Source organism: Centropristis striata, chromosome 5 (genome assembly GCF_030273125.1).
Source record: "Centropristis striata isolate RG_2023a ecotype Rhode Island chromosome 5, C.striata_1.0, whole genome shotgun sequence".
Lineage (NCBI taxonomy): Eukaryota > Metazoa > Chordata > Actinopteri > Perciformes > Serranidae > Centropristis > Centropristis striata.
Genome location: NC_081521.1, coordinates 40,866,528 through 40,885,836, shown reverse-complemented (window position 1 = coordinate 40,885,836; position 19,309 = coordinate 40,866,528). Strand labels below are relative to the sequence as shown.

General features: G+C 37.2%; 2 protein-coding genes across 2 annotated transcripts; one reads left to right on the top strand and one right to left on the bottom strand.

Annotated features, from left to right (window-relative positions):
- Positions 1-221: 221 nt before the first annotated feature.
- ptpdc1b (protein tyrosine phosphatase domain containing 1b) lies at positions 222-8,023 on the top strand (the record flags this gene model as incomplete). The annotated part of the gene is made up of 8 exons (XM_059333907.1): positions 222-475; positions 1,339-1,419; positions 1,525-1,643; positions 2,385-2,522; positions 3,372-4,375; positions 6,323-6,505; positions 7,319-7,429; positions 7,514-8,023. Coding segments are annotated over 8 exons (2,028 nt in total), but the record flags the coding sequence as incomplete, so codon positions are not given.
- Positions 7,396-19,058, bottom strand: fbxw12 (F-box and WD repeat domain containing 12). Its single transcript, XM_059333905.1, has 11 exons — positions 18,750-19,058; positions 18,594-18,631; positions 15,800-15,966; positions 14,661-14,788; positions 12,432-12,638; positions 12,182-12,346; positions 11,818-12,025; positions 10,608-10,789; positions 9,969-10,099; positions 8,615-8,735; positions 7,396-7,640 (listed from the first exon to the last, which is right to left on the bottom strand). The coding sequence occupies exons 1-10, from the start codon at positions 18,846-18,848 to the stop codon at positions 8,636-8,638; spliced, it is 1,425 nt and encodes a 474-aa protein (XP_059189888.1). The 5' UTR covers positions 18,849-19,058; the 3' UTR covers positions 7,396-7,640; positions 8,615-8,635.
- Between the last annotated feature and the right edge of the window lie 251 nt (positions 19,059-19,309).

The window sequence follows — 19,309 nt, the reverse complement described above, 5'->3', positions numbered from 1 at the left end:
AGACTCCATAGAGTTAAGTTGTTAACCCATTTCTTGTTCCCTGAAAAAGGCCTACTTGTATAATTCTGAAATGTACATTATTTTTCAGTTTTGGTTCAGCTTACCTTTTTTTATTTACCTCTGGCAGTTCACCACTTACCTTTGGACCCTTTCAAGCTGTTCATTTGACTTGAACTGCTTGAATTTCAATAAAAAAATTGAAAAATTGGGGTGTTCTAAAACTTTTGACCGGTAGTGTATATAACTTACGATTTAAGTGTTTTGTAATATCAAGTTGTCTTCTTTTCTTCCACTCTATAATATCTCCAGTCAGAGCTCCCAGGGCGAGGTACACAATAGTAGGAGAAGCTATACGTTTTATTGTTCCTGCACATATGCAATGCTCAATCGGCTGTGGAGGTCAAGCCTGCAAGTATGATAACCCGAGTTACTGGAGTGAAGACCAACAGGCCATAAAAGGCCTCTACTCGTCCTGGTAAACATGCTTGTTCTTCTTTAGTAGTTGTGATACACTGTAAAAAATGTTTGTAGAAATTACAGTAAAACACAGTCAAATTGCATCAGGAATGGGGCGTAAAATTAAAAATTGTGTATCACCGTAGTAGGCACTTTTAATTACCATAAATCAAGGAATTGCACAATTTTTACTTTTACTGTCATGAACTGTACACTGTAAAAAAAATGTTTGTAGAAATAACAGTAAAACACTGTCAAATACATCAGAAATAGGGCTTAAATAGACACTAGACACTTTTAATTACCGTAAATCAAAGAATAGCATAAAACTTTTACTTTTTTCTGTCATTGACTGGAAGAAACACACAGTTTTGCTGTAAAAATATAACATTTTAATGCAAATTTTATGGAGATATTCCACGATGTGTGAATGAATGACACAATTACCCTAAAAATAACAGGAATATTCAGTCTAAATTACAGTTTTTGCTGATATTTACATTTAAATTTACAATGGAAAACCCACTCACTGTAATTTATCAAGGAATAGCACAATTTTTACTTTTACTGTCATGAACTGTAGGAAACGCACAGTTTTGCTGTAAAAATATAACATTTTCATGTAAAGTGAATGGAGATTTGCCATGATGTGTGAATGAATGACACAATTACCTTAAAAATAACGAGAATATTCAGTCTAAATTAGTTTTTGCTGATATTTAAATTTACAGTAGAAAACCCCCTCACTGTATTTTTTACGGTGAAGTTCTGGCAACCACAGCTGCCGGTAATTTACCGTAAATTTAACAGATTATTTTTTTACAGTGTAGTACAACAAAACATAACAGTTTTCCAACCCACTAACTTGTTCTATTGTTTTAGGGTTTCTGATAATCTTCTCGCTATGTCCAGACCCTCAACAGAAATCATTGAGAAGTATAACATCATTGATCAATTCAAAAGGTACAGCAGCTTTGTTTCATGGTCTTCCAGCGACACACAGCACCTGAGGAGATGAGAATAATGACTTGTTCATGTCTCTGTTTGTGTGTGTGTGTTTCTGTTAAGGAATGGTATTAAATCAGTGATCAACCTACAGATACCTGGTGAACATGCCACCTGTGGAAACCCTCTGGAGCCAGAGAGCGGCTTCTCGTACCGCCCAGAGGTCTTCATGGAAAACAACAGTAAGTGCTTTATGCGGCCGTTCTTGATCAATGATCATCAAGACAACATTTTGATTATATAGATAGATAGATAGATAGATAGATAGATAGATAGATAGATAGATAGATAGATAGATAGATAGATAGATAGATAGATAGATAGATAGATAGATAGTAAAACTGAATTTATCATTTTATGGTCTTTTACTGTCATAGTTCAGCAGTTTTCCACCGTAAAATCTACAGACATTTTTTACAGTGTAGGCTATTTGAATGTTTATACATATTTAAAATGAATGTTTATACATATATAAAATCTTTACTGCCACATGCCATCACACTGTACAATAACAGATAATAACCTGGTTTATTACATGCTGTCTATGCACTTTATGTGTTCTTTATGCACACTGTTCATTGCACCTTATTTGTTTCATAGCACCAACATTTTTATACTGTATATTCATATTTATTCTGCACTGGAATTCTATTCTACTCCTTAATTCATACTCTTCTTTAGACACTTTATTTTTTATTGTATTTTTATTGTATTTTTATATTTTATTGCTTGAAGTATGCCTAGGTTGTTCTTTTTATTTAATTGTGTTGTTATTGTCTCTGTGTGTAATGCTGCTGCTACACTGTAATTTCCCAGCTTGGGATAAATAAAGTATATCTATCTATCTATCTATCTATCTATTGTATAATAGATTGTATGCCGTTGTAAAATACTACTCCTACTAAAACTTCTTACCATTTCAGTTTATTTCTACAATTTTGGCTGGAGTGACTACGGAGTGGCCAGCCTCACCACGGTGCTGGACATGGTGAAGGTTATGGCTTTTGCCCTGCAGGAGGGAAAGATAGCGGTGCACTGTCACGCTGGGCTCGGCAGAACAGGTAGATTTAGTTTTTATCCTGTCCTGTTGTCTTTTAGTTTATATCCTGTCCTGTTGTCTTTTAGTCTTTTAGTTTTTATCCTGTCCTGTTGTCTTTTAGTTTTTATCCTGTCCTGTTGTCTTTTAGTCTTTTAGTTTTTATCCTGTCCAGTTGTCTTTTAGTCTTTTAGTTTTTATCCTGTCCTGTTGTCTTTTAGTTTTTATCCTGTCCTGTTGTCTTTTAGTTTTTATCCTGTCCAGTTGTCTTTTAGTCTTTTAGTTTTTATCCTGTCCTGTTGTCTTTTAGTTTTTATCCTGTCCTGTTGTCTTTTAGTCTTTTAGTTTTCATCCTGTCCAGTTGTCTTTTAGTCTTTTAGTTTTTATCCTGTTGTCTTTTAGTCTTTTAGTTTTTATCCTGTTGTCTTTTAGTCTTTTAGTTTTTATCCTGTTGTCTTTTAGTCTTTTAGTTTTTATTCTGTCCTGTTGTCTTTTAGTCTTTTAGTCTTTTAGTCTTTAGCTCCAGTGTTTCCTCATGGGGGCCTCCTCACTGGGGGGTGTGTTGGGTCTGCCCGTGGGGATGTGGTCTTGGGGACTCCCTGGGCCCGGGGGGCTGGGCGGCTCTGCACCATGTGTGGAGTCCGCCTCGGTCTCCCCGGGTCCTGGTGGTCTCTGTGATGGCGCCCTCTCTCTGTTTGTTTTTTCTTATTTTTTGTAAAGCACTTTGTGTTGCATTTTTATGTATGAAAAGCGCCAAATAAATAAAGTTTGATTTGATTTGATTTGTAAGGAATGTTGGATGAACAGCAAAGTCTGATCCTTTCTCTGAATAATCTGCTAAACAATTAAGGCGCTCCCCTTTTCCACCCTGCAGGTGTGCTGTTAGCATGTTTCTTGGCTTACACCACCAGGATGACTGCTAACCAGGCTATTTTATACGTACGTGCTAAACGACCTACTTCGATCCAGACGCGGGGTCAGCTGCGTTGTGTCAGGGATTTCGTCCAGTTCCTCGCCCCTTTGAGGAGCGTGTTCTCCTGTGCGGAGCCTCGACTCAACCGGGTCACCCTGTCCCAGTACCTGAACCGCCAGAGACACATTCTGCACGGCAACGAGAGGAAGGAGCTGAAACACCTACCGAAGATCGTCCAGCTGGTGTCTCGGCTGCTGGTGGACATTGCAGAGAACCGACAGGTGATTGAGGAAGACATTCTGGAGGCGCCTGATATTGAAGACATAGAGATGACTCTCAGCGTCATCGAGAAGATGGGCCCTGAGTTTTATGCACCTGGCAAGCCCCGTTTGCCAGGTGCGCCCATATTACCCAGACATTTCAACGAGCCGCCCATTTTCTACCATCGCAAAAGTCTGAGCTACAGCGAGTCCGACTTGAGACGGCTGGGCTCCAAGCTCAACCTCCACACACAGCCCCTGGGCCCCATGTCTCAGAGTAATGTGGACCTTCCCGAGGCCACTCAGCCTGCCGTCCAGCATCAGTGCAACATGTCGGAGGTTTCCTACGGCTCAACAAGCTCACTCTGGCAAGTCAAGAATTTAGAGACCCAAAAAGATGGATCCATTCTGCTGAAGAAAGTGAAGCGGAAAACCATCCAACGTAGTGAGTCTATGGGGAACAATGAATCTGAATCCAAATACAGTACCATGTTGTCCAAGTGGAAACAAGAGCAGAGGGAAGAGTTAGGAATCAGCAGGAGGAAGCATGAAGATGGAGAAGAGGAACAATCAGAGGTGCCCTTTATTACCCTGCAGTCAGAGTTGTCCCTGGAAGCCAGGAGGCTGCTAGTAGCACAGGCGCTTGCAGTGGACCTTCTTCTTGATGGGGAAGAGGAGCACAAGAACAGAGTCTTGGCCTGGCAGGTAAATGACCCAGTAATAACCCAGTAATAACCCAGTAATAACGTGGTATTTGTAGAATTGGAGGACATGCATGCAGAATCAAAAGTCTACTCTGCAAAAAAGCCAACTTGTATTTTTTGGCCTAAAACAGTGATTTAAGTTGGTAAAACTTGGAAATATAAATATTGACATTTAGGGCAATAATGTAAGTTAGCACAACAAAGGAAGCCAGTTGTCTGCTCAAAAACAAGTTGGTGAGTTGTTGTTACTTATATCTTTAAGTTGGGGTTCACAACAAGGGACAATAGTTCTGATAACTCTTATTTCTTTGCTGTGAAATGCAGGAAAGGGGTGAAATTCGGTCATTAGCGAAAGCTAGCGGCTAACTGATGCTAGCGGCTAACTGATGCTAGCGGCTAACTGGCGCTAGCGCCGCTGCTTGTTACAGCAACAAGAGTATCCATTAGCGTATCAATGCTAACTCAAAATTGTGGTCGCAACATTAGCTGACATTTCATAGCAGCGTTACAATCGTGGCAATTCAGCACATTGCAGAAGTTAGCAGAAGTAAGGATTAAAAGTTATTACAATGTAAAATTATAAGTTAGTACAACGTACAGTTGAGTTGACAAAAATCTAATTTCAGAGTTGAGCAAACTCAAAAACAAAACTTAAAATATTTAGTTTAATTGTCCAACTTAAAAATGTATCGAAGTTTGTTGCCTTGAAATTTTTGGTTCACCCAACTTTTCTTTTTTTGCAGTGTATGTAAATGCTTGAATTTGTCCTTTACACAAAACTCAATTTATGTTAAAATGTTAGTTCAGTTAGCTGTTAATGACTGCAGGCACACTAGTCCTAGTTTTTTTTCTGAATGACAAAAAACAAAGTGACCCTTCCAAATTAAATGTAAAAGACAACAACCTACGCCCAAACCCACATGATCACTTCAATTCTACATGTAGCTGCTATGTCGGAACTTCTTTAAAAAAGTTTTAATATATATACACTACCGGTCAAGAGTTTTAGAACACCCCAATTTTTCCAGTTTTTTATTGAAATTCAAGCAGTTCAAGTCAAATGAACAGCTTGAAAGGGTCCAAAGGTAAGTGGTGAACTGCCAGAGGTAAATAAAAAAAGGTAAGCTTAACCAAAACTGGAAAATAATGTACATTTCAGAATTATACAAGTAGGCCTTTTTCAGGGAACAAGAAATGGGTTAACAACTGAACTCTATGGAGTTTTGGGCTATTTTGCCCATTTTTCAATTATTTTCATGTCTTTGTAAGTCATTTTGAGTCTTTTTTTTTGTCATTTTGTGTCTTTTGGTGTCTTTTTTTTGTCATTTTGTGTATTTTTTTGGTCATTTTGTGTCTTTTTTTAGTCCTTAGTCCAACATAAAACTTTCAAAACACTATCATGCTCAATAAAGAATTTTAAATGTTGCAAATGTGCATTAATTTCAGAGTACACTGAGACATTAAACTGCATAATTTTCAATTAAATTCTGGAAAAGTTGGTGTTCTAAAACTTTTGACCAGTAGTGTATGTTACTCAGAAATTGTAAGCCTTCTCAAAATGTTGCCTAATTAAACTAAAACTTAAAGCAGTTCTGCAGCAACGGAGGTTGATCAAGCCTTGAAAGTTGCTAAGTTGCTACCAATTCCTACAGGTGTCCCAACTTTTCTTGATCACTTACAACCTACAAGTTGCTCCACATTTAAGGGAACTTCTGCAACTTCTACTTTGATGAGTCAACAGTTTAGAATACATTTTCCTTTCTAAATTGATTCTCTGATTTCTTTTTTTTAACTTCAATTGTTTATTTGTTATATGCATTAATTTCAGAGTACACTGAGACATTAAACTGCATCATTTTCACTTAAATTCTGGAAAAGTTGGGGTGTTCTAAAACTTTTGACTGGTAGTGTATATCAGGGTGAAACTCGTCTGGCTGAATGTGTGCAGGCAGAGCTGAACCAAGGCGGGGGCTGGGAGAGGCTGTGTCTGGAGCGGGACCCCTTCATCCTCACTGGGCTCATGTGGGCGTGGCTGGAGCAGCTCAAAGAGCCCGTCATCTCCGTCCAGGACGCCGTGGCCCTGAACTCTAACCACGCTGACGCTCACACCGTCTTTAACACACTGGACCAGGTCAGTGAGCTCTCTGTGCCCGTTCACATTGAAAACAACAGCAACGTTACAATGAAGTGCCTGGAGCTACAGAGTTTATCTAAATATTAGAGGTGGGGGAAAATCGATACAGCATAGTATCGCAATATTTTGTGTAGCAATATTATATCGATTCATGGCCCGCCAAGTATCGATATTAAGTGTCCAACAGTAGTAGCAGGCTCACTTTTAGGAATACACTGGAGATACTATGTATCATATAAAACTAAAAGATCTAAGGAATCTATAGGTGACATTTGTGGACATCGTGTATTTTGTCGGGAAGTTGTTGAAATAACGCTTCAAAGTTAAGCATTTTCTATAATTTATTCAGAAAAAATTCAGAGCAGTGAAGCTTAAAGTTGAGGAAAGTTTGATAAAATGCTGCAGTCGTTGTCATCCATACCTGTTTAATATCTGTTAAGTTCTGTTTGACTGGTTGACTGATTCAGTCAAATAGAACTTAACAGATCTTAAACATGTATGGATGACAACGACTGCAGCATTTTATCAAACTTTCCTCAACTTTATGCTTCACTGCTCTGAATTTTTTTCTTGTTGAGATGAGATGAATAGATTGAGAATTTTCTCTTATTTTCAATTCTTGACTGATTTTAATTTTGTGGACACAGAATGCAGTTAAACAGTTTAATCGCAATGTATTGTATCTCAATATTCACCATATCGCAAAATGCTTAAAATCGCAATAATATCGTATTGTGACTCAAGTATCGGGATAAAATTGCATCGTTGGCATTCCCACCTCTAATAACCATAATATTCATCTCTTCCCAGGCCCCGAAACAAACATTAACATGCATACTAGATTGTATGGCTCAAATGCAGGTAATACCAGAAGAGGTTGAAAATGCTTTCCTGAATCGTACAATAAAGGCTTTCACCTGGGTAAGAAAATCAATGCACATGGTTCTTTTTAACAGTTTAATTGATTTCCTTGTCAACTTATGAGTCTTGTCTGCCTTTGAACAGATGGAAAACAACTCAGAGGATGGAAGCAAAGTGTATGAATCCATGACTAGAGCCCTCCAGTGTGTCATTGAGGACATGAGAAGTGCGTTCATCGAAGAGGATGAGAAGCAAAAATCCTCTTCCTGCCCTTTAACATAAGGACTACCAGTCATGTATACGTGTTTCACTGCCTGTATGTCTGTTTGTTTGGAGGAAATACATAGGAAAGGATGCTTTTGTGCCTTGTAACCAAATGATTTACTTTGTCAAGATTTTGTCAAGTTGGGCTAAATGTAAAATCTTATAGTATGTAGAGCAGGGGTGTCAAACTCAAATACACAATGGGCCAAAATTTAAAACTTGAATAAAATCGCGGGCCAACATTGAACAAATAAACCTTTTAATATATACCAAACATGTTTTGCTTTAACATTAAATATGGAACCAGCAATGCTTATAAACATACAATATATAACTAAATAGTGCAGACATGCAAAATCAAATTTCAAATAAAAAACACATCAATGTCATTAATTTTTTAAATTCAAATTAAATAAAAATCATATGCCTCTTTTCTATTTGCATCCTTTTGATTTAAATATCAAAATATCAAAAAGTTTTTCAACAGGTTAATACATTTAAAAATAAAACAACAATAATAAATCTAGTATTAGCGGTAAATGCACAGTGTAATACCGGCGGGTCAGCTTTTATAGTACAATAATAATATAATAATTTGGTTTGACACCCCTGATGTAGATTATTGTCACTAATACAGATCTAACATGCCTCATATTTCCTTCATCAATTAGTGAATGGAGGAACATATTGACAGTTGAATATTATGCCTTAAGACTGGTAATATTTAACAGTGACATACCTCAGCTCCATAGATAAGAACATTATCCTTAAACCTTCCAAGACTTTCTTAACAAGTTTGTCACCACGCAGTGTATGAATGCCTTTCCTATAACATAGCATCTCTCATAAGTGTTTAGCGTTACATTCTGCTTTCTGTATACATAGACTTACCAAAGAGCATCCTAATGTTTGTATATATGATGAACAGTTCATAATAAAAGAAAATCCTTCCTGTGAGTTGTGCAAACTGCTTGTAGGCACCTTAATGTGGAGCAGCGAAGCTCAGGAGGTGAAAGAATACGCTTTGAGGACGTCTTTCCCGTCATTCCCTTCTGTCGAGGCTACGATGCTGGAGTAATCGCAGGCGACATGAGTGAACCCTCTGGAAAATAGGACACAAAACATAAAGTCAACTTTAAACATGACGCTCAAAAGAAGAAAATGCAGGCACTCTGGTGGATTGACAAAAGTTAAAAAGCCTTTATTTTACATGGGTTGCATATAAAAAACACCAACGCGTGTCGGCTTGCGCCTTCCTCAGGGAGAATGGAGACAAAAACACATGCAACCAATGTAAAATAAAGGGTTTTTAACTTCTGTCAATCCACCAGAGTGCCTGCATTTTCTTCTTTTGAGTTCACTGTTTACCCATTGCAAGAGCACCGGTGTATTTAGGGACACCAGCAGCGCTCCTGTTATTCTGTTTTTTAAACATAATGCATTTGGGCTGTTGCAATAATAATAACTTTTGCTGATACAGCAGACCAGAACTAAAACATACAGAATACTAGTGGTGTCAACAATAATCGATTCGGCGATGCATCGCAATGCGGGGCATGCACGATTCAGCATCGATGCGGCAAAGTGCCATAATCGTTTATGTTTATTTCCTGTCCTCCAGTGGGAAGTTGTGGGGGACAGGGTGGGAATTTCACACTCTGGCCTTGATGCCCTGTGAAAAAATGTTCAATTTACGGCCAAGGTGGCCTTTGAGCCCCTGTCAAAGTTCCAGTAAACACAACGCTAACCCGACCCACTCCCTGTCCTTCCAGACATGCACGGGTAAGCACAGGTAAGCTAGCGGGACAAGCTGTTTTGATTTGTTGTGACTGAAGTATGTGGTAGTATTTGACAGAACTTAACATTTAAGTTTTTATAGAAAGTACTATTGATAGGTAATTACCATTGTATTTGCCTATTTAAAGTCGACTCGTTCACGTTACATTTTTGCTTTATGAAAACTAGCGATAGCTAGCTAGCTGGGATAGCGCTAACGTCTTCCCTAGCTCAGGAACAAGGGCTCGACATTTAGCTGATGTAGATTTCACCTCAGCAGGTTCCTTTTTATGGCAGGAGGAGGCATTTCTCTTTCCTTACTCTTAGCTGAACTCAGGCAGGAGATTCATTTTGCCATCTTTTCAAAATAAAACCAGTAAAATCTATTGTTATTAGGCCTATCTGACTGCTTGAATTGCCTCATGACTGACGAAAAATGTCCCTTGTTGTGTGCAGAAGAATTGTGATGCATCGTAGAATCGAATCGTTACCTGGTGAATCGTAATCAAATCGAATTGTGAGGGAAGTGCCAATGCACACCCCTACAGAATTACAGTACCTGGACATTGTGTGAGAGCCTCCCAGTAAGTGGTATCTGCTCTCCAGGGTCAACCCCTGGTCTCTGTCTTTTCTCCATGTCAACACTCGTAAGGACAGGTCCTTGGATGCCGTCACCACACGAAAGCTATCCTGTAATTATGAAGACACTTATACTTGGCTTTCTCCAAACAGGTGAAGGGAAATTTCAAACTTCAAATCAAATCAAACTTTATTTATATAGCGCTTTTCATACATAAAAATGCAACACAAAGTGCTTTACAAGAAAAAAGAAAAAATAAGAAAAAACAAACAATAAAAATGACAAAACCCACCCCTCCCTCCCCCACATACACATCTGTAAGTATACATACACAAACATGCACACACGCATTTAGTCATGCACGCACACAAACACACTCAGACTCACACACAGCACATATTGATTGACAGTGTAGAGACATGGCAAGGCACCGAGGATCCAGATGAGATTTTAGAGAAGACTAAAAGACAACAGGACAGGAGAAAAACTAAAAGACTAAAAGACAACAGGATAGAAAATAAAAGATAAAAACTAAAATACAACGGGAATAAATAAATAGTAAAATAATCAGTTAAAAGCTAGACCAAACTTTAATTTCCAAATGAGAAAACAACCTACCACACATATAGAAGAGATAGGCATAGTGTGCTCTTGAAAGCTAGCAAGCAGGGCTCCTTTCAGAGAGAACACCCTCAGCTCTGGACCAGCTGCCAACACTAAGCAGTTGCTGTCCTTAGCCTCCAGAAGGATTTGTGAGGACCCAGAGTTCAGCGTCAACGGGAAGGACTCCACCTGCTGGACTAAGATGAGATTTAAAAATTATACCAGTGCAAGTGAACAGCAACATTTGATTGGTGCTGTAGATTACGGGATTAATTCTGAGATATTGAGTTGTCCTGTACATTTTTAAAGGGTGCCAACATTCATAAAAACTGTTAAATTTACACTACCGGTCAGAAGTTTTAGAACACCCCAATGAAAATGATAAAAGACACTGAGCCTCCACTATATCCTTGCTCTGACCCTAGACTATAGATCCAGAAACTTAATTTCCTCATCTTTGATTGCCTACTTACAAAAAAACTAAGGGGAAATGGTCCAATGACTGAGCAAGATGGGCAATTTGGCCGCCATATTGATATGCAAATGAGAAGTAAAGTAGGCTGGTTCCTGACTTGTACCCATAAATGCTCCTCACTTCTCATAGGAGGCCTTTATTCTGAAATCCCTCTAGACTATCAGGAAGAAGCATGGGATCATGGGAGTTGTTGTCCTAATTGTTTAATAACCACCAGTGCTGATGAAAATGTACCTGACTGGACTTAGACAGAAATAATGTTCACAGACCAGTTAATGTAACAAACTTTCATGTTACATTTAGGTTTACATACATTTTGCTGTCATTAAAACCCAACACTGGGGGTCTGAAGCCCCAACTCCCCCCAGAATCAGTTAGTGATGCTGAATCTTATATTATTCATTCATTTATTACCCTTAACGGCTTGACTGACTGACTGAATGACTGAGCAAGATGGGCAATTTGGCCGCCATTTTGATATGCAAATGAGAAGGTCAAAAACTCAAAATTTCGCTTGGGAACCATTTTTTTTGATTCAGCACCCTTGAAATAAGTAAAGTAGGCCGGTTCCTGACTTGTACCCATAAATGCTCCTCACTTTCACTTTTTGGACAATTCCGTCTAGACTATGACGTCATTGAGTTCTGCCTATAGTTACTGTTTTGATTGTGAAGCCGCTATAGTGACAGAAGTTACACACTGTGTGTTTAAAGCATATCAAAGTTAATCTGCACATATCTCAGTCCTCACCCTTGATCTCTGACTTGTACTTAGTCTTTGTAATGCTGACATCGAAGACAGTGAGGGCTTTGTTATTGTGGCTCTGGTGGTGGATAATGGCCAGTCTGGCGGGCTGGGTGGGGACGAAGACAGCCGCCTGGCAGCCAGCGACGGGCACAGACTGGCACAGAGGATCCTCGTCCTCTGTCGGCGAGGTCAAAGTCTCAGTGTAAATCACCTGCCAACAAAGCAAACAACACAAATCTACAAAATGCAAATTCATGGTTCCTATTTGTGTCATTTGCACAGAGTTAATGTGGTAAAAAGAAAACACACAAGAACAGAGCAGGAAACACAAACATAAAGTCAGGCTGTCAAAAACAACAAGAAATACCTTTGGACTGATATCATCGTTGTCCTTAGTTCCAGCAGCGATCCATTTCCTGTCAGGTGAAATAAGGAGTGTGTTGACTTTAAAGGAGTCACACACAGTAACGCTAGACTTTTTCGTCAAAGCTGAATCAGCTAGTGTACACACGGATCCCTGACTGGTTCCAACCTAGAGAAGAAAAAAATGACTTATTAGAATAAAAAAAAGCTGTTATTTTTAGATATACAAACCCAGAAATACTGAAGGTGCTTACAGTCAGAAACCACTTGTCGTTGATACTGTACTGTAGTAATGTACAGTCTGGGGATGCAGAAGAATAGGAGGCCACCTCCTGGCCGCTCTGACCCTGCCAGGTCTTGATGAGGCCTGTGGAGTCTGCTGTGATCACAACTTCATGCTTTTCATCACTTATTATGGCCGTCAGAGGACTCTGCACAGGGCTGCACCACAGGACTTTACCCTGAGAGAGAAGGAGGCATTTTCAAGGTTATTATAGTTTACGAAAACTAACGAAATAACGAAAACTAGAATTGAAAAAACATTTTCGTTAACAGAAATAAAAATAAAAACGAGAGTTAAAAAAAAAAAAAAAGATAACTAACTGAAACTGTATTGTGGGGTTACAAAGCTAACTAAAACTAACTAAAATTAAAGTGGAAATGTCCTTCGTTTTCGTCTTTGTCAGCTTTTTTCATTCGTAAACCTTTTTGATTTGATATGAAATCTATTTCATACGGAAGCCCTGAACCGCAAGTGAAGAAATTTTTTTTTGAGATGTTATCTTGTTATTTCGAGATCATATCTCGTTATTTCAAGATAATAAACATATGTAAAAAAAAAAATAAGAATTTAAAAAAAAAAACATTTCCAAAATTTTTTTTCTTCAGATATTATCTCATTATTTCGAGATAATATCTCGTAATTACGAATTAATTTTTTTTTTTTTTATTATTATTATTATTTTTTTTAATTATTTTTTTTTTTTACATAGGTGTGTTATCTCGAAATAATGAGATATTATCTTGAAATAACGAGATATGATCTCGAAATAACAAGATAACATCTAAAAAAAAATTTCTTCACTTGCGGTTCAGGGCTTCCGTAATTTCATCTTTCTGGTTTTATGACTTAATAAACTTATTGGGGCTGAGATGTTTCAGACAAAGGAAATAAAGGAAACATTTATTGTGACCTTATTGAATCTGGACCCAACAAATACCCCATTACAAAAACACTAAAACTAACACTAAAATTAATAAAAACTAAACTAAAACAAAGCATTTTCCAAAAAATAAAAACTAGCAAACACACTCTAAAAACTAATAAAAACAAACTGAATTGAAAACAAAAACTGACAATGGAATTAAAACTAAAACTAATGAAAAATCCAAAACTATTATAACCTTATACCCCAGGTGAGGGTATTTAAACTAGTGGCTTTTTGACTTTTAACTAAGAAGAGGGAACTGTTGGAGAAAGTTGGTTTTCATAGTGTTTGGCTGGAATCAAACTGAATGCTGACTGCAGTATGATGCCTGCATTCAAACAATGTCAATGACAATAAAACAATATATTTCAGATATGGCCTGATGAGGACTTACAGCATTTAAGGGGACTATGGATGAATAACTCCAGTTCCACTTCAGTCAATCTGAATTATCCCTGTAATGATGACTTTTACATATTTACATACACTACCGGTCAAAAGTTTTAGAACACCCCAATTTTTCCAGTTTTTTATTGAAATTCAAGCAGTTCAAGTCAAATGAACAGCTTGAAAGGGTCCAAAGGTAAGTGGTGAACTGCCAGAGGTAAATAAAAAAAGGTAAGCTTAACCAAAACTGGAAAATAATGTACATTTCAGAATTATACAAGTAGGCCTTTTTCAGGGAACAAGAAATGGGTTAACAACTTAACTCTATGGAGTCTTGGGCTATTTTGTCCATTTTTCAATTCTTTTCTTAGTCATTTTGTGTCTTTTGGTGTCTTTTTTGTCATTTTGTGTCTTTTTTTGTCATTTTGTGTCTTTTTTTTAGTCATTTTGTGTCTTTTGGTGTCTTTTTTTAGTTATTTTGTGTCTTTTGGTGTCTTTTTTTGTCATTTTGTGTCTTTTTTTGGTCATTTTGTGTCTTTTTTTTAGTCCTTTAGTCCAACATAAAATGTGATTTTGAATCTTTTTTTTACTTTCACGCTCAATAAAGAATTTTAAATGAATTTCAGAGTACACTGAGACATTAAACTGCATCATTGTCAATTAAATTCCGGAAAAGTTGGTGTGTTCTAAAACTTTTGACCAGTAGTGTATTTTCTATGGTATTATTTGTTAACACCATATGAGAGTCATAAAATAAATTGAGAACAGATTAACCTCACATACCTAAATTTACAAAAATGTGGATTATGTAGTAACATCAGTCAAACTCTGTGCCCCCAAACATAAAAACACTCAGGATAGTAGCAGGATTAAGTTGTTGGTACTGACGTTTTGGATGTCCCATGCTCGGATTGTCCCATCAGCCGAGGCGCTGCACACTGTGGCGCTGCTGCTGTCCCAGAGGTCAGGAAGCTGAGCTGAGTTCCCCTGCAGGTACACAAACCCTGCCACCCGGCCTGATGGACAGCATGTCAGGGGAAAAAATGGAACCTGGTCTCACAGAAATCCGTGAAATAGCCACGGAATCACTCAAATTTCCGTGAAACTGACACGGATTTGGCTACAATGCAAGTTAATGACAGTCATATCCCGTGGCTATTCCATGGATATTTGTTCCTATTGGTTTGTTCCAAGTCACGTGACTTTCAAGATTCTGGCGGTCAGAACAAAAAACATGGAGGACAGTTCTCTCATTTTTAGTGAAAAAATTCATATTTTGACTTTGTTTCTGCATAAAAATGGATTTTGATCACATTTCTAGCGAGAAATACATGTTTTATTTTCTAAATATTCACTCAGTGAATGTACATAATCACTGTGTATGTTGGAATAGCCACGGGATATGACTGGCATTAACTTGCATTGTAGCGAAATCTGTGTCCGTGTCAATTTTGTGTCTTCTGGTCATTCTGTGTCTTTTTTGATAATTTTTGGGATTGTTTAGTCATTTTTTTAAATTTTTTGGTAATTTTGTGTCTTTTTTTTTTGTATTTTTGTGTCTTTTCTGGTCATTCTGTGTCTTTTTTGGTCATTTTGTGTCTTTTTTTAGTCATTTGGTATCTTTTTTGGGGGGAAACTTAAGGAAATATGCTGCACGTTGAATTATGAGAATGATCCAGCACTTTTTTGGAACTTCCTATTGGTTTGTGTCCATTTTTAGTGAAAAAAAATCAATATTTTGACTTAGTTTCTGCATAAAAATGGATTTTGATCACATTTCTAGAGAGAAATATATGTTTTATTTTCTAAATCTTCACTCAGTGAATGTACATAATCACTTTGTATGTTGGAATAGCCACGGGATATGACTGGCATTAACTTGCATTGTAGCGAAATCCGTGTCAGTTTCACGGAAATATGAGCGATTCCGTGGCTATTCCACGGATTTCTGTGAGATCATGTTGAAAAAATGAGATGAGACGCATTATGAAGTCGTGCAAATGAGATCCCGGAGAGAGACGGCATACCTGTGTGTCCTCTGAGGCTTTTGCAGGTGTAACCTCCTGACCTGCCTTTCGTCATCTTCATCTCTAAATGGCAACGTCGCAGGAAGTATCTCTTCCATGACTGCTTCACGTGTTCACTCGCCAACACAGACAGGTTACAGAAACTCCAGCGCTGCAGACACATCCTCCTGAAGGGACCACAGAGTTTGATATTAACCCAAAAGAACCCAGAGCTATTTATCCTTGAAGGAAAATCATGGAGGATACACCACAGACCAAGTGGGCCACAAAGCACACATTTCTGACGTTTTGTTTTTTTTATTCTACCCCTAAATGTCAAAGATCTGTGATGTAACATATATGTCACGTTGGGTGTTTATGGTGTTTACTTTTATTATATTTCTTATTTTTATATGAATAAACTCGACACCTTTTCTGCTTACAGAAACACAAATTTGTCTTTTTCTCAAATTGTGACATTAATAGTGCTGTTTCACAACAAATTATTTTTCAGATTTGTTTTTAAGTAACAAAATAAGAATAAATCAATAATAAAAAATAAACAACAAACCCTAACAGGGTTAAATGCAATAAAGGACACCCTATTAACAAATTAGAATTGTTAAATGGGTTTAAACAAAAAATCGTAACAAAAAATAAGCTTTTTGAAATTAGCTACTTTTTTAGATTTCTGTTTCCAGTCACAGCCACATTTTGGAGAAGTCACTAAAGTGTTTGTTACACCAATGTCACCGTGGGTTCTTATGGGTTAAGATTTTTTTTTAATTTTTTTTATTATTCAAAGACATGGATGGATTACAAAACAGCTCTCATGGTCACAGACCAAGGTGTATGGACCAACCCTGGCCTTCAACTACCAAATGTCACTGAATGAGACGCACACCAGCCAGGAAGAGACTCAAAATGACCACAGAAAATAAAACAGAAAAAAAGACAGTTATGGAGATGTAACAAAGAGACACAAAATAACTTTGAAGAGATGCAAAACAACTACAAAGAGACACAAAAAATGGTCACAAAATGATTTTAAAGTGAAACAAAATGACAACAAAGAGACAAAAACAACTAGAGACACAAAATGACTACAGAAAGACAAAAACAACTACAAAGAGTCACAAAATGACTTTAAAGTGAAACAAAATGACTTTAAAGTGAAACAAAATGACTACAGAAGGAAACAAAGTACAAAGAGCCATACAGTTACTACAGAAAGACACAAAAAGACAACAGAAACAAAGCTGTATAAATAAAACAACTATAAAGAGGAACAAAAGGACTACAATTTAACTAACACAACTGCAAAGAGACACAACTTAACTGTAAGGAGACACAAACTTACTACATACAGACACAAAATGACTGCAGAAAGACACAATTCGACAAAAAAAAAGGAGCAAACCAATCACAAATGAAAAAACAGATCAAAACAATTACAAAACTACAACAAAAAGATTATGAACAACTATAAAGTGTGCTGTTATGCAGGAGGTGGTGTTGCGAAAAGAGTGACTCAGTTATCTGGGGGTGTGGTTGTCGCGGTAACAGGTTCTCAACTAGCCAACATCACATGCATTACGTCTTGACAATACGTCGTCACACTGTTAAAATAATCACCTAAGTCATTTCTTGTCAAAATGTTTTTTTTTTGCCTAAATCATCTCCTCATTGCCACCTATGGTTAAAATCTCCTACACCCTCAGTTAATCAGATCATGTGATTTTACCCCTTTAAGATAATGGCCTATGTCAAGTGTGTGACTTAGGCGGATTTATTATGCCTAAGTCAAAATAAAATGTGACTTAGGCAATTTTTTGAACATGCCTTTGTGACTTAAGCAAGATATGGTAACACTTTATTTTGAAGGTGTCTACATAAGAGTGACATGAGCGTGTCAGAAACATGACATGGGATGTGTCATGAACATTAATGACACTTTGAAGTAACATTAATGCTCATGATACTGGTCATGTCATGTTTCTGACAGGCTTGTGTCACTCTTATGTAGACACCTTCAAAATAAAGTGTTACCATATCTTGCTTGAGTCGCAAAGGCATGTTCAAAAAATTGCCTAAGTCATTTATTTCTTTTAAGTTACATAATTTACACACAGTGTTATTACTATGCCAACAGCCATCCTTTGTTACATCCTTTTTGAGTGAAATGATCAATAAATGTCATATGTTACCAGTGGTGGAATGTAACTAAGTACATTTACTCAAGTACTGTACTTAAGTAAAGTACAAGTACCTCAAAATTTTACTTGAGTATTTCCATTTTATGTATTTTTATACTTCTACTCCACTACATTTAGAGGAAAATGTTATACTTTTTACTCACACATGAAAACATGATCGGTTTAAAGTTTAAAGTGACATTTCCTAAATTAGACCTCATAAAAGCATATTAAATAGTTAAAATGAGAAAATGAAAGCGGTCCCTACATAAATGCATCAAAAATAATAATCCAACAATATATTTTTAGAATATATAAAACAATCCAAGTGGGTCCAATCTGCATAATGAGTACTTTTACTTTTGATACTTTAAGTACATTTTGATGCTGATACTTCTGTACTTTTACTTCAGTAAGTTTTGAATGCAGGACTTTTACTTGTAGTGGAGTAATTTCACAGTGTGGTATTGGTACTTTTACTTAAGTAAGGAATCTGAATACTTCTTCCACCACTGTATGTTACACTTTGGGTGAAGTTTTTTGCGTTTCCTGCAAAACTTGAAAAAAAAAAAATGATTATTTTAACAGGGTGACGGTATGAAAATACAAACAAAGCTCACCTCCATAACCAAGGAGTCTCTGCAGCCTCGTTCCAGTCCTAAGAAATAAAAAATAAATCACTGTAATCACACACAAGTCACACACATTTGGACATTATAATAATAATCTCGTTCTTAATAGATATGAGTTACTTCCGCAAGTTGGACACTCCTTACCTTACACACACTGGAGGCGCTGATTAAATCCTCCTCAGTCAGAAATGTAAAAATATGAATGAGACAATCACCGATCAAGTGTGGCTGATGGAAATCCATACTGATATCGATAATCCTGCACCCTTTGCAACAATTGTCACACTCCTATATGTCAAAGCGACATAAGCTTACAGTTGGCGCAAGCTACGGAAAGAATCCAGGGACAAGAGAAGGTTGAGGTTTGTTTTGACTGCAGCCTGCAGTGTCTCCATTCCGCCACCAGGTGTCGCCATTGTAAAAGAAGAGGAGCTCTGGATCATCTACCTCCTCCAGGTAAGACACAGACCGCATACAACTATGAGGTGGATGAATTATAGCCTACGTTTGAAGATTAAAACATACAACCAAAGTAAATAAATAGTAAATATCATTCATGTGTGATTCAACCACCTGTTATCTGTTTTGAGAATAATTATTCATCTGCTTAAGAGAGAGAGAGAGAGAGAGAGAGAGTAAAATAGAATTTGAAAAGCAATGCTTCTTTGTTTTAATGTTTATCTGTAGATATTTTTTGTGATTTT

Coding starts and splice junctions, on each gene's coding strand:
- fbxw12 (XM_059333905.1), bottom strand. CDS start 18,848: ATGGATTTCCATCAGCCACACTTGATCGGTGATTGTCTCATTCATATT. Junction 12,347..12,431: donor ACGACAAGTGGTTTCTGACT/GTAAGCACCTTC, acceptor TTTCTTCTCTAG/GTTGGAACCAGTCAGGGATC. Junction 10,790..11,817: donor GTACAAGTCAGAGATCAAGG/GTGAGGACTGAG, acceptor ATCTCATCTTAG/TCCAGCAGGTGGAGTCCTTC.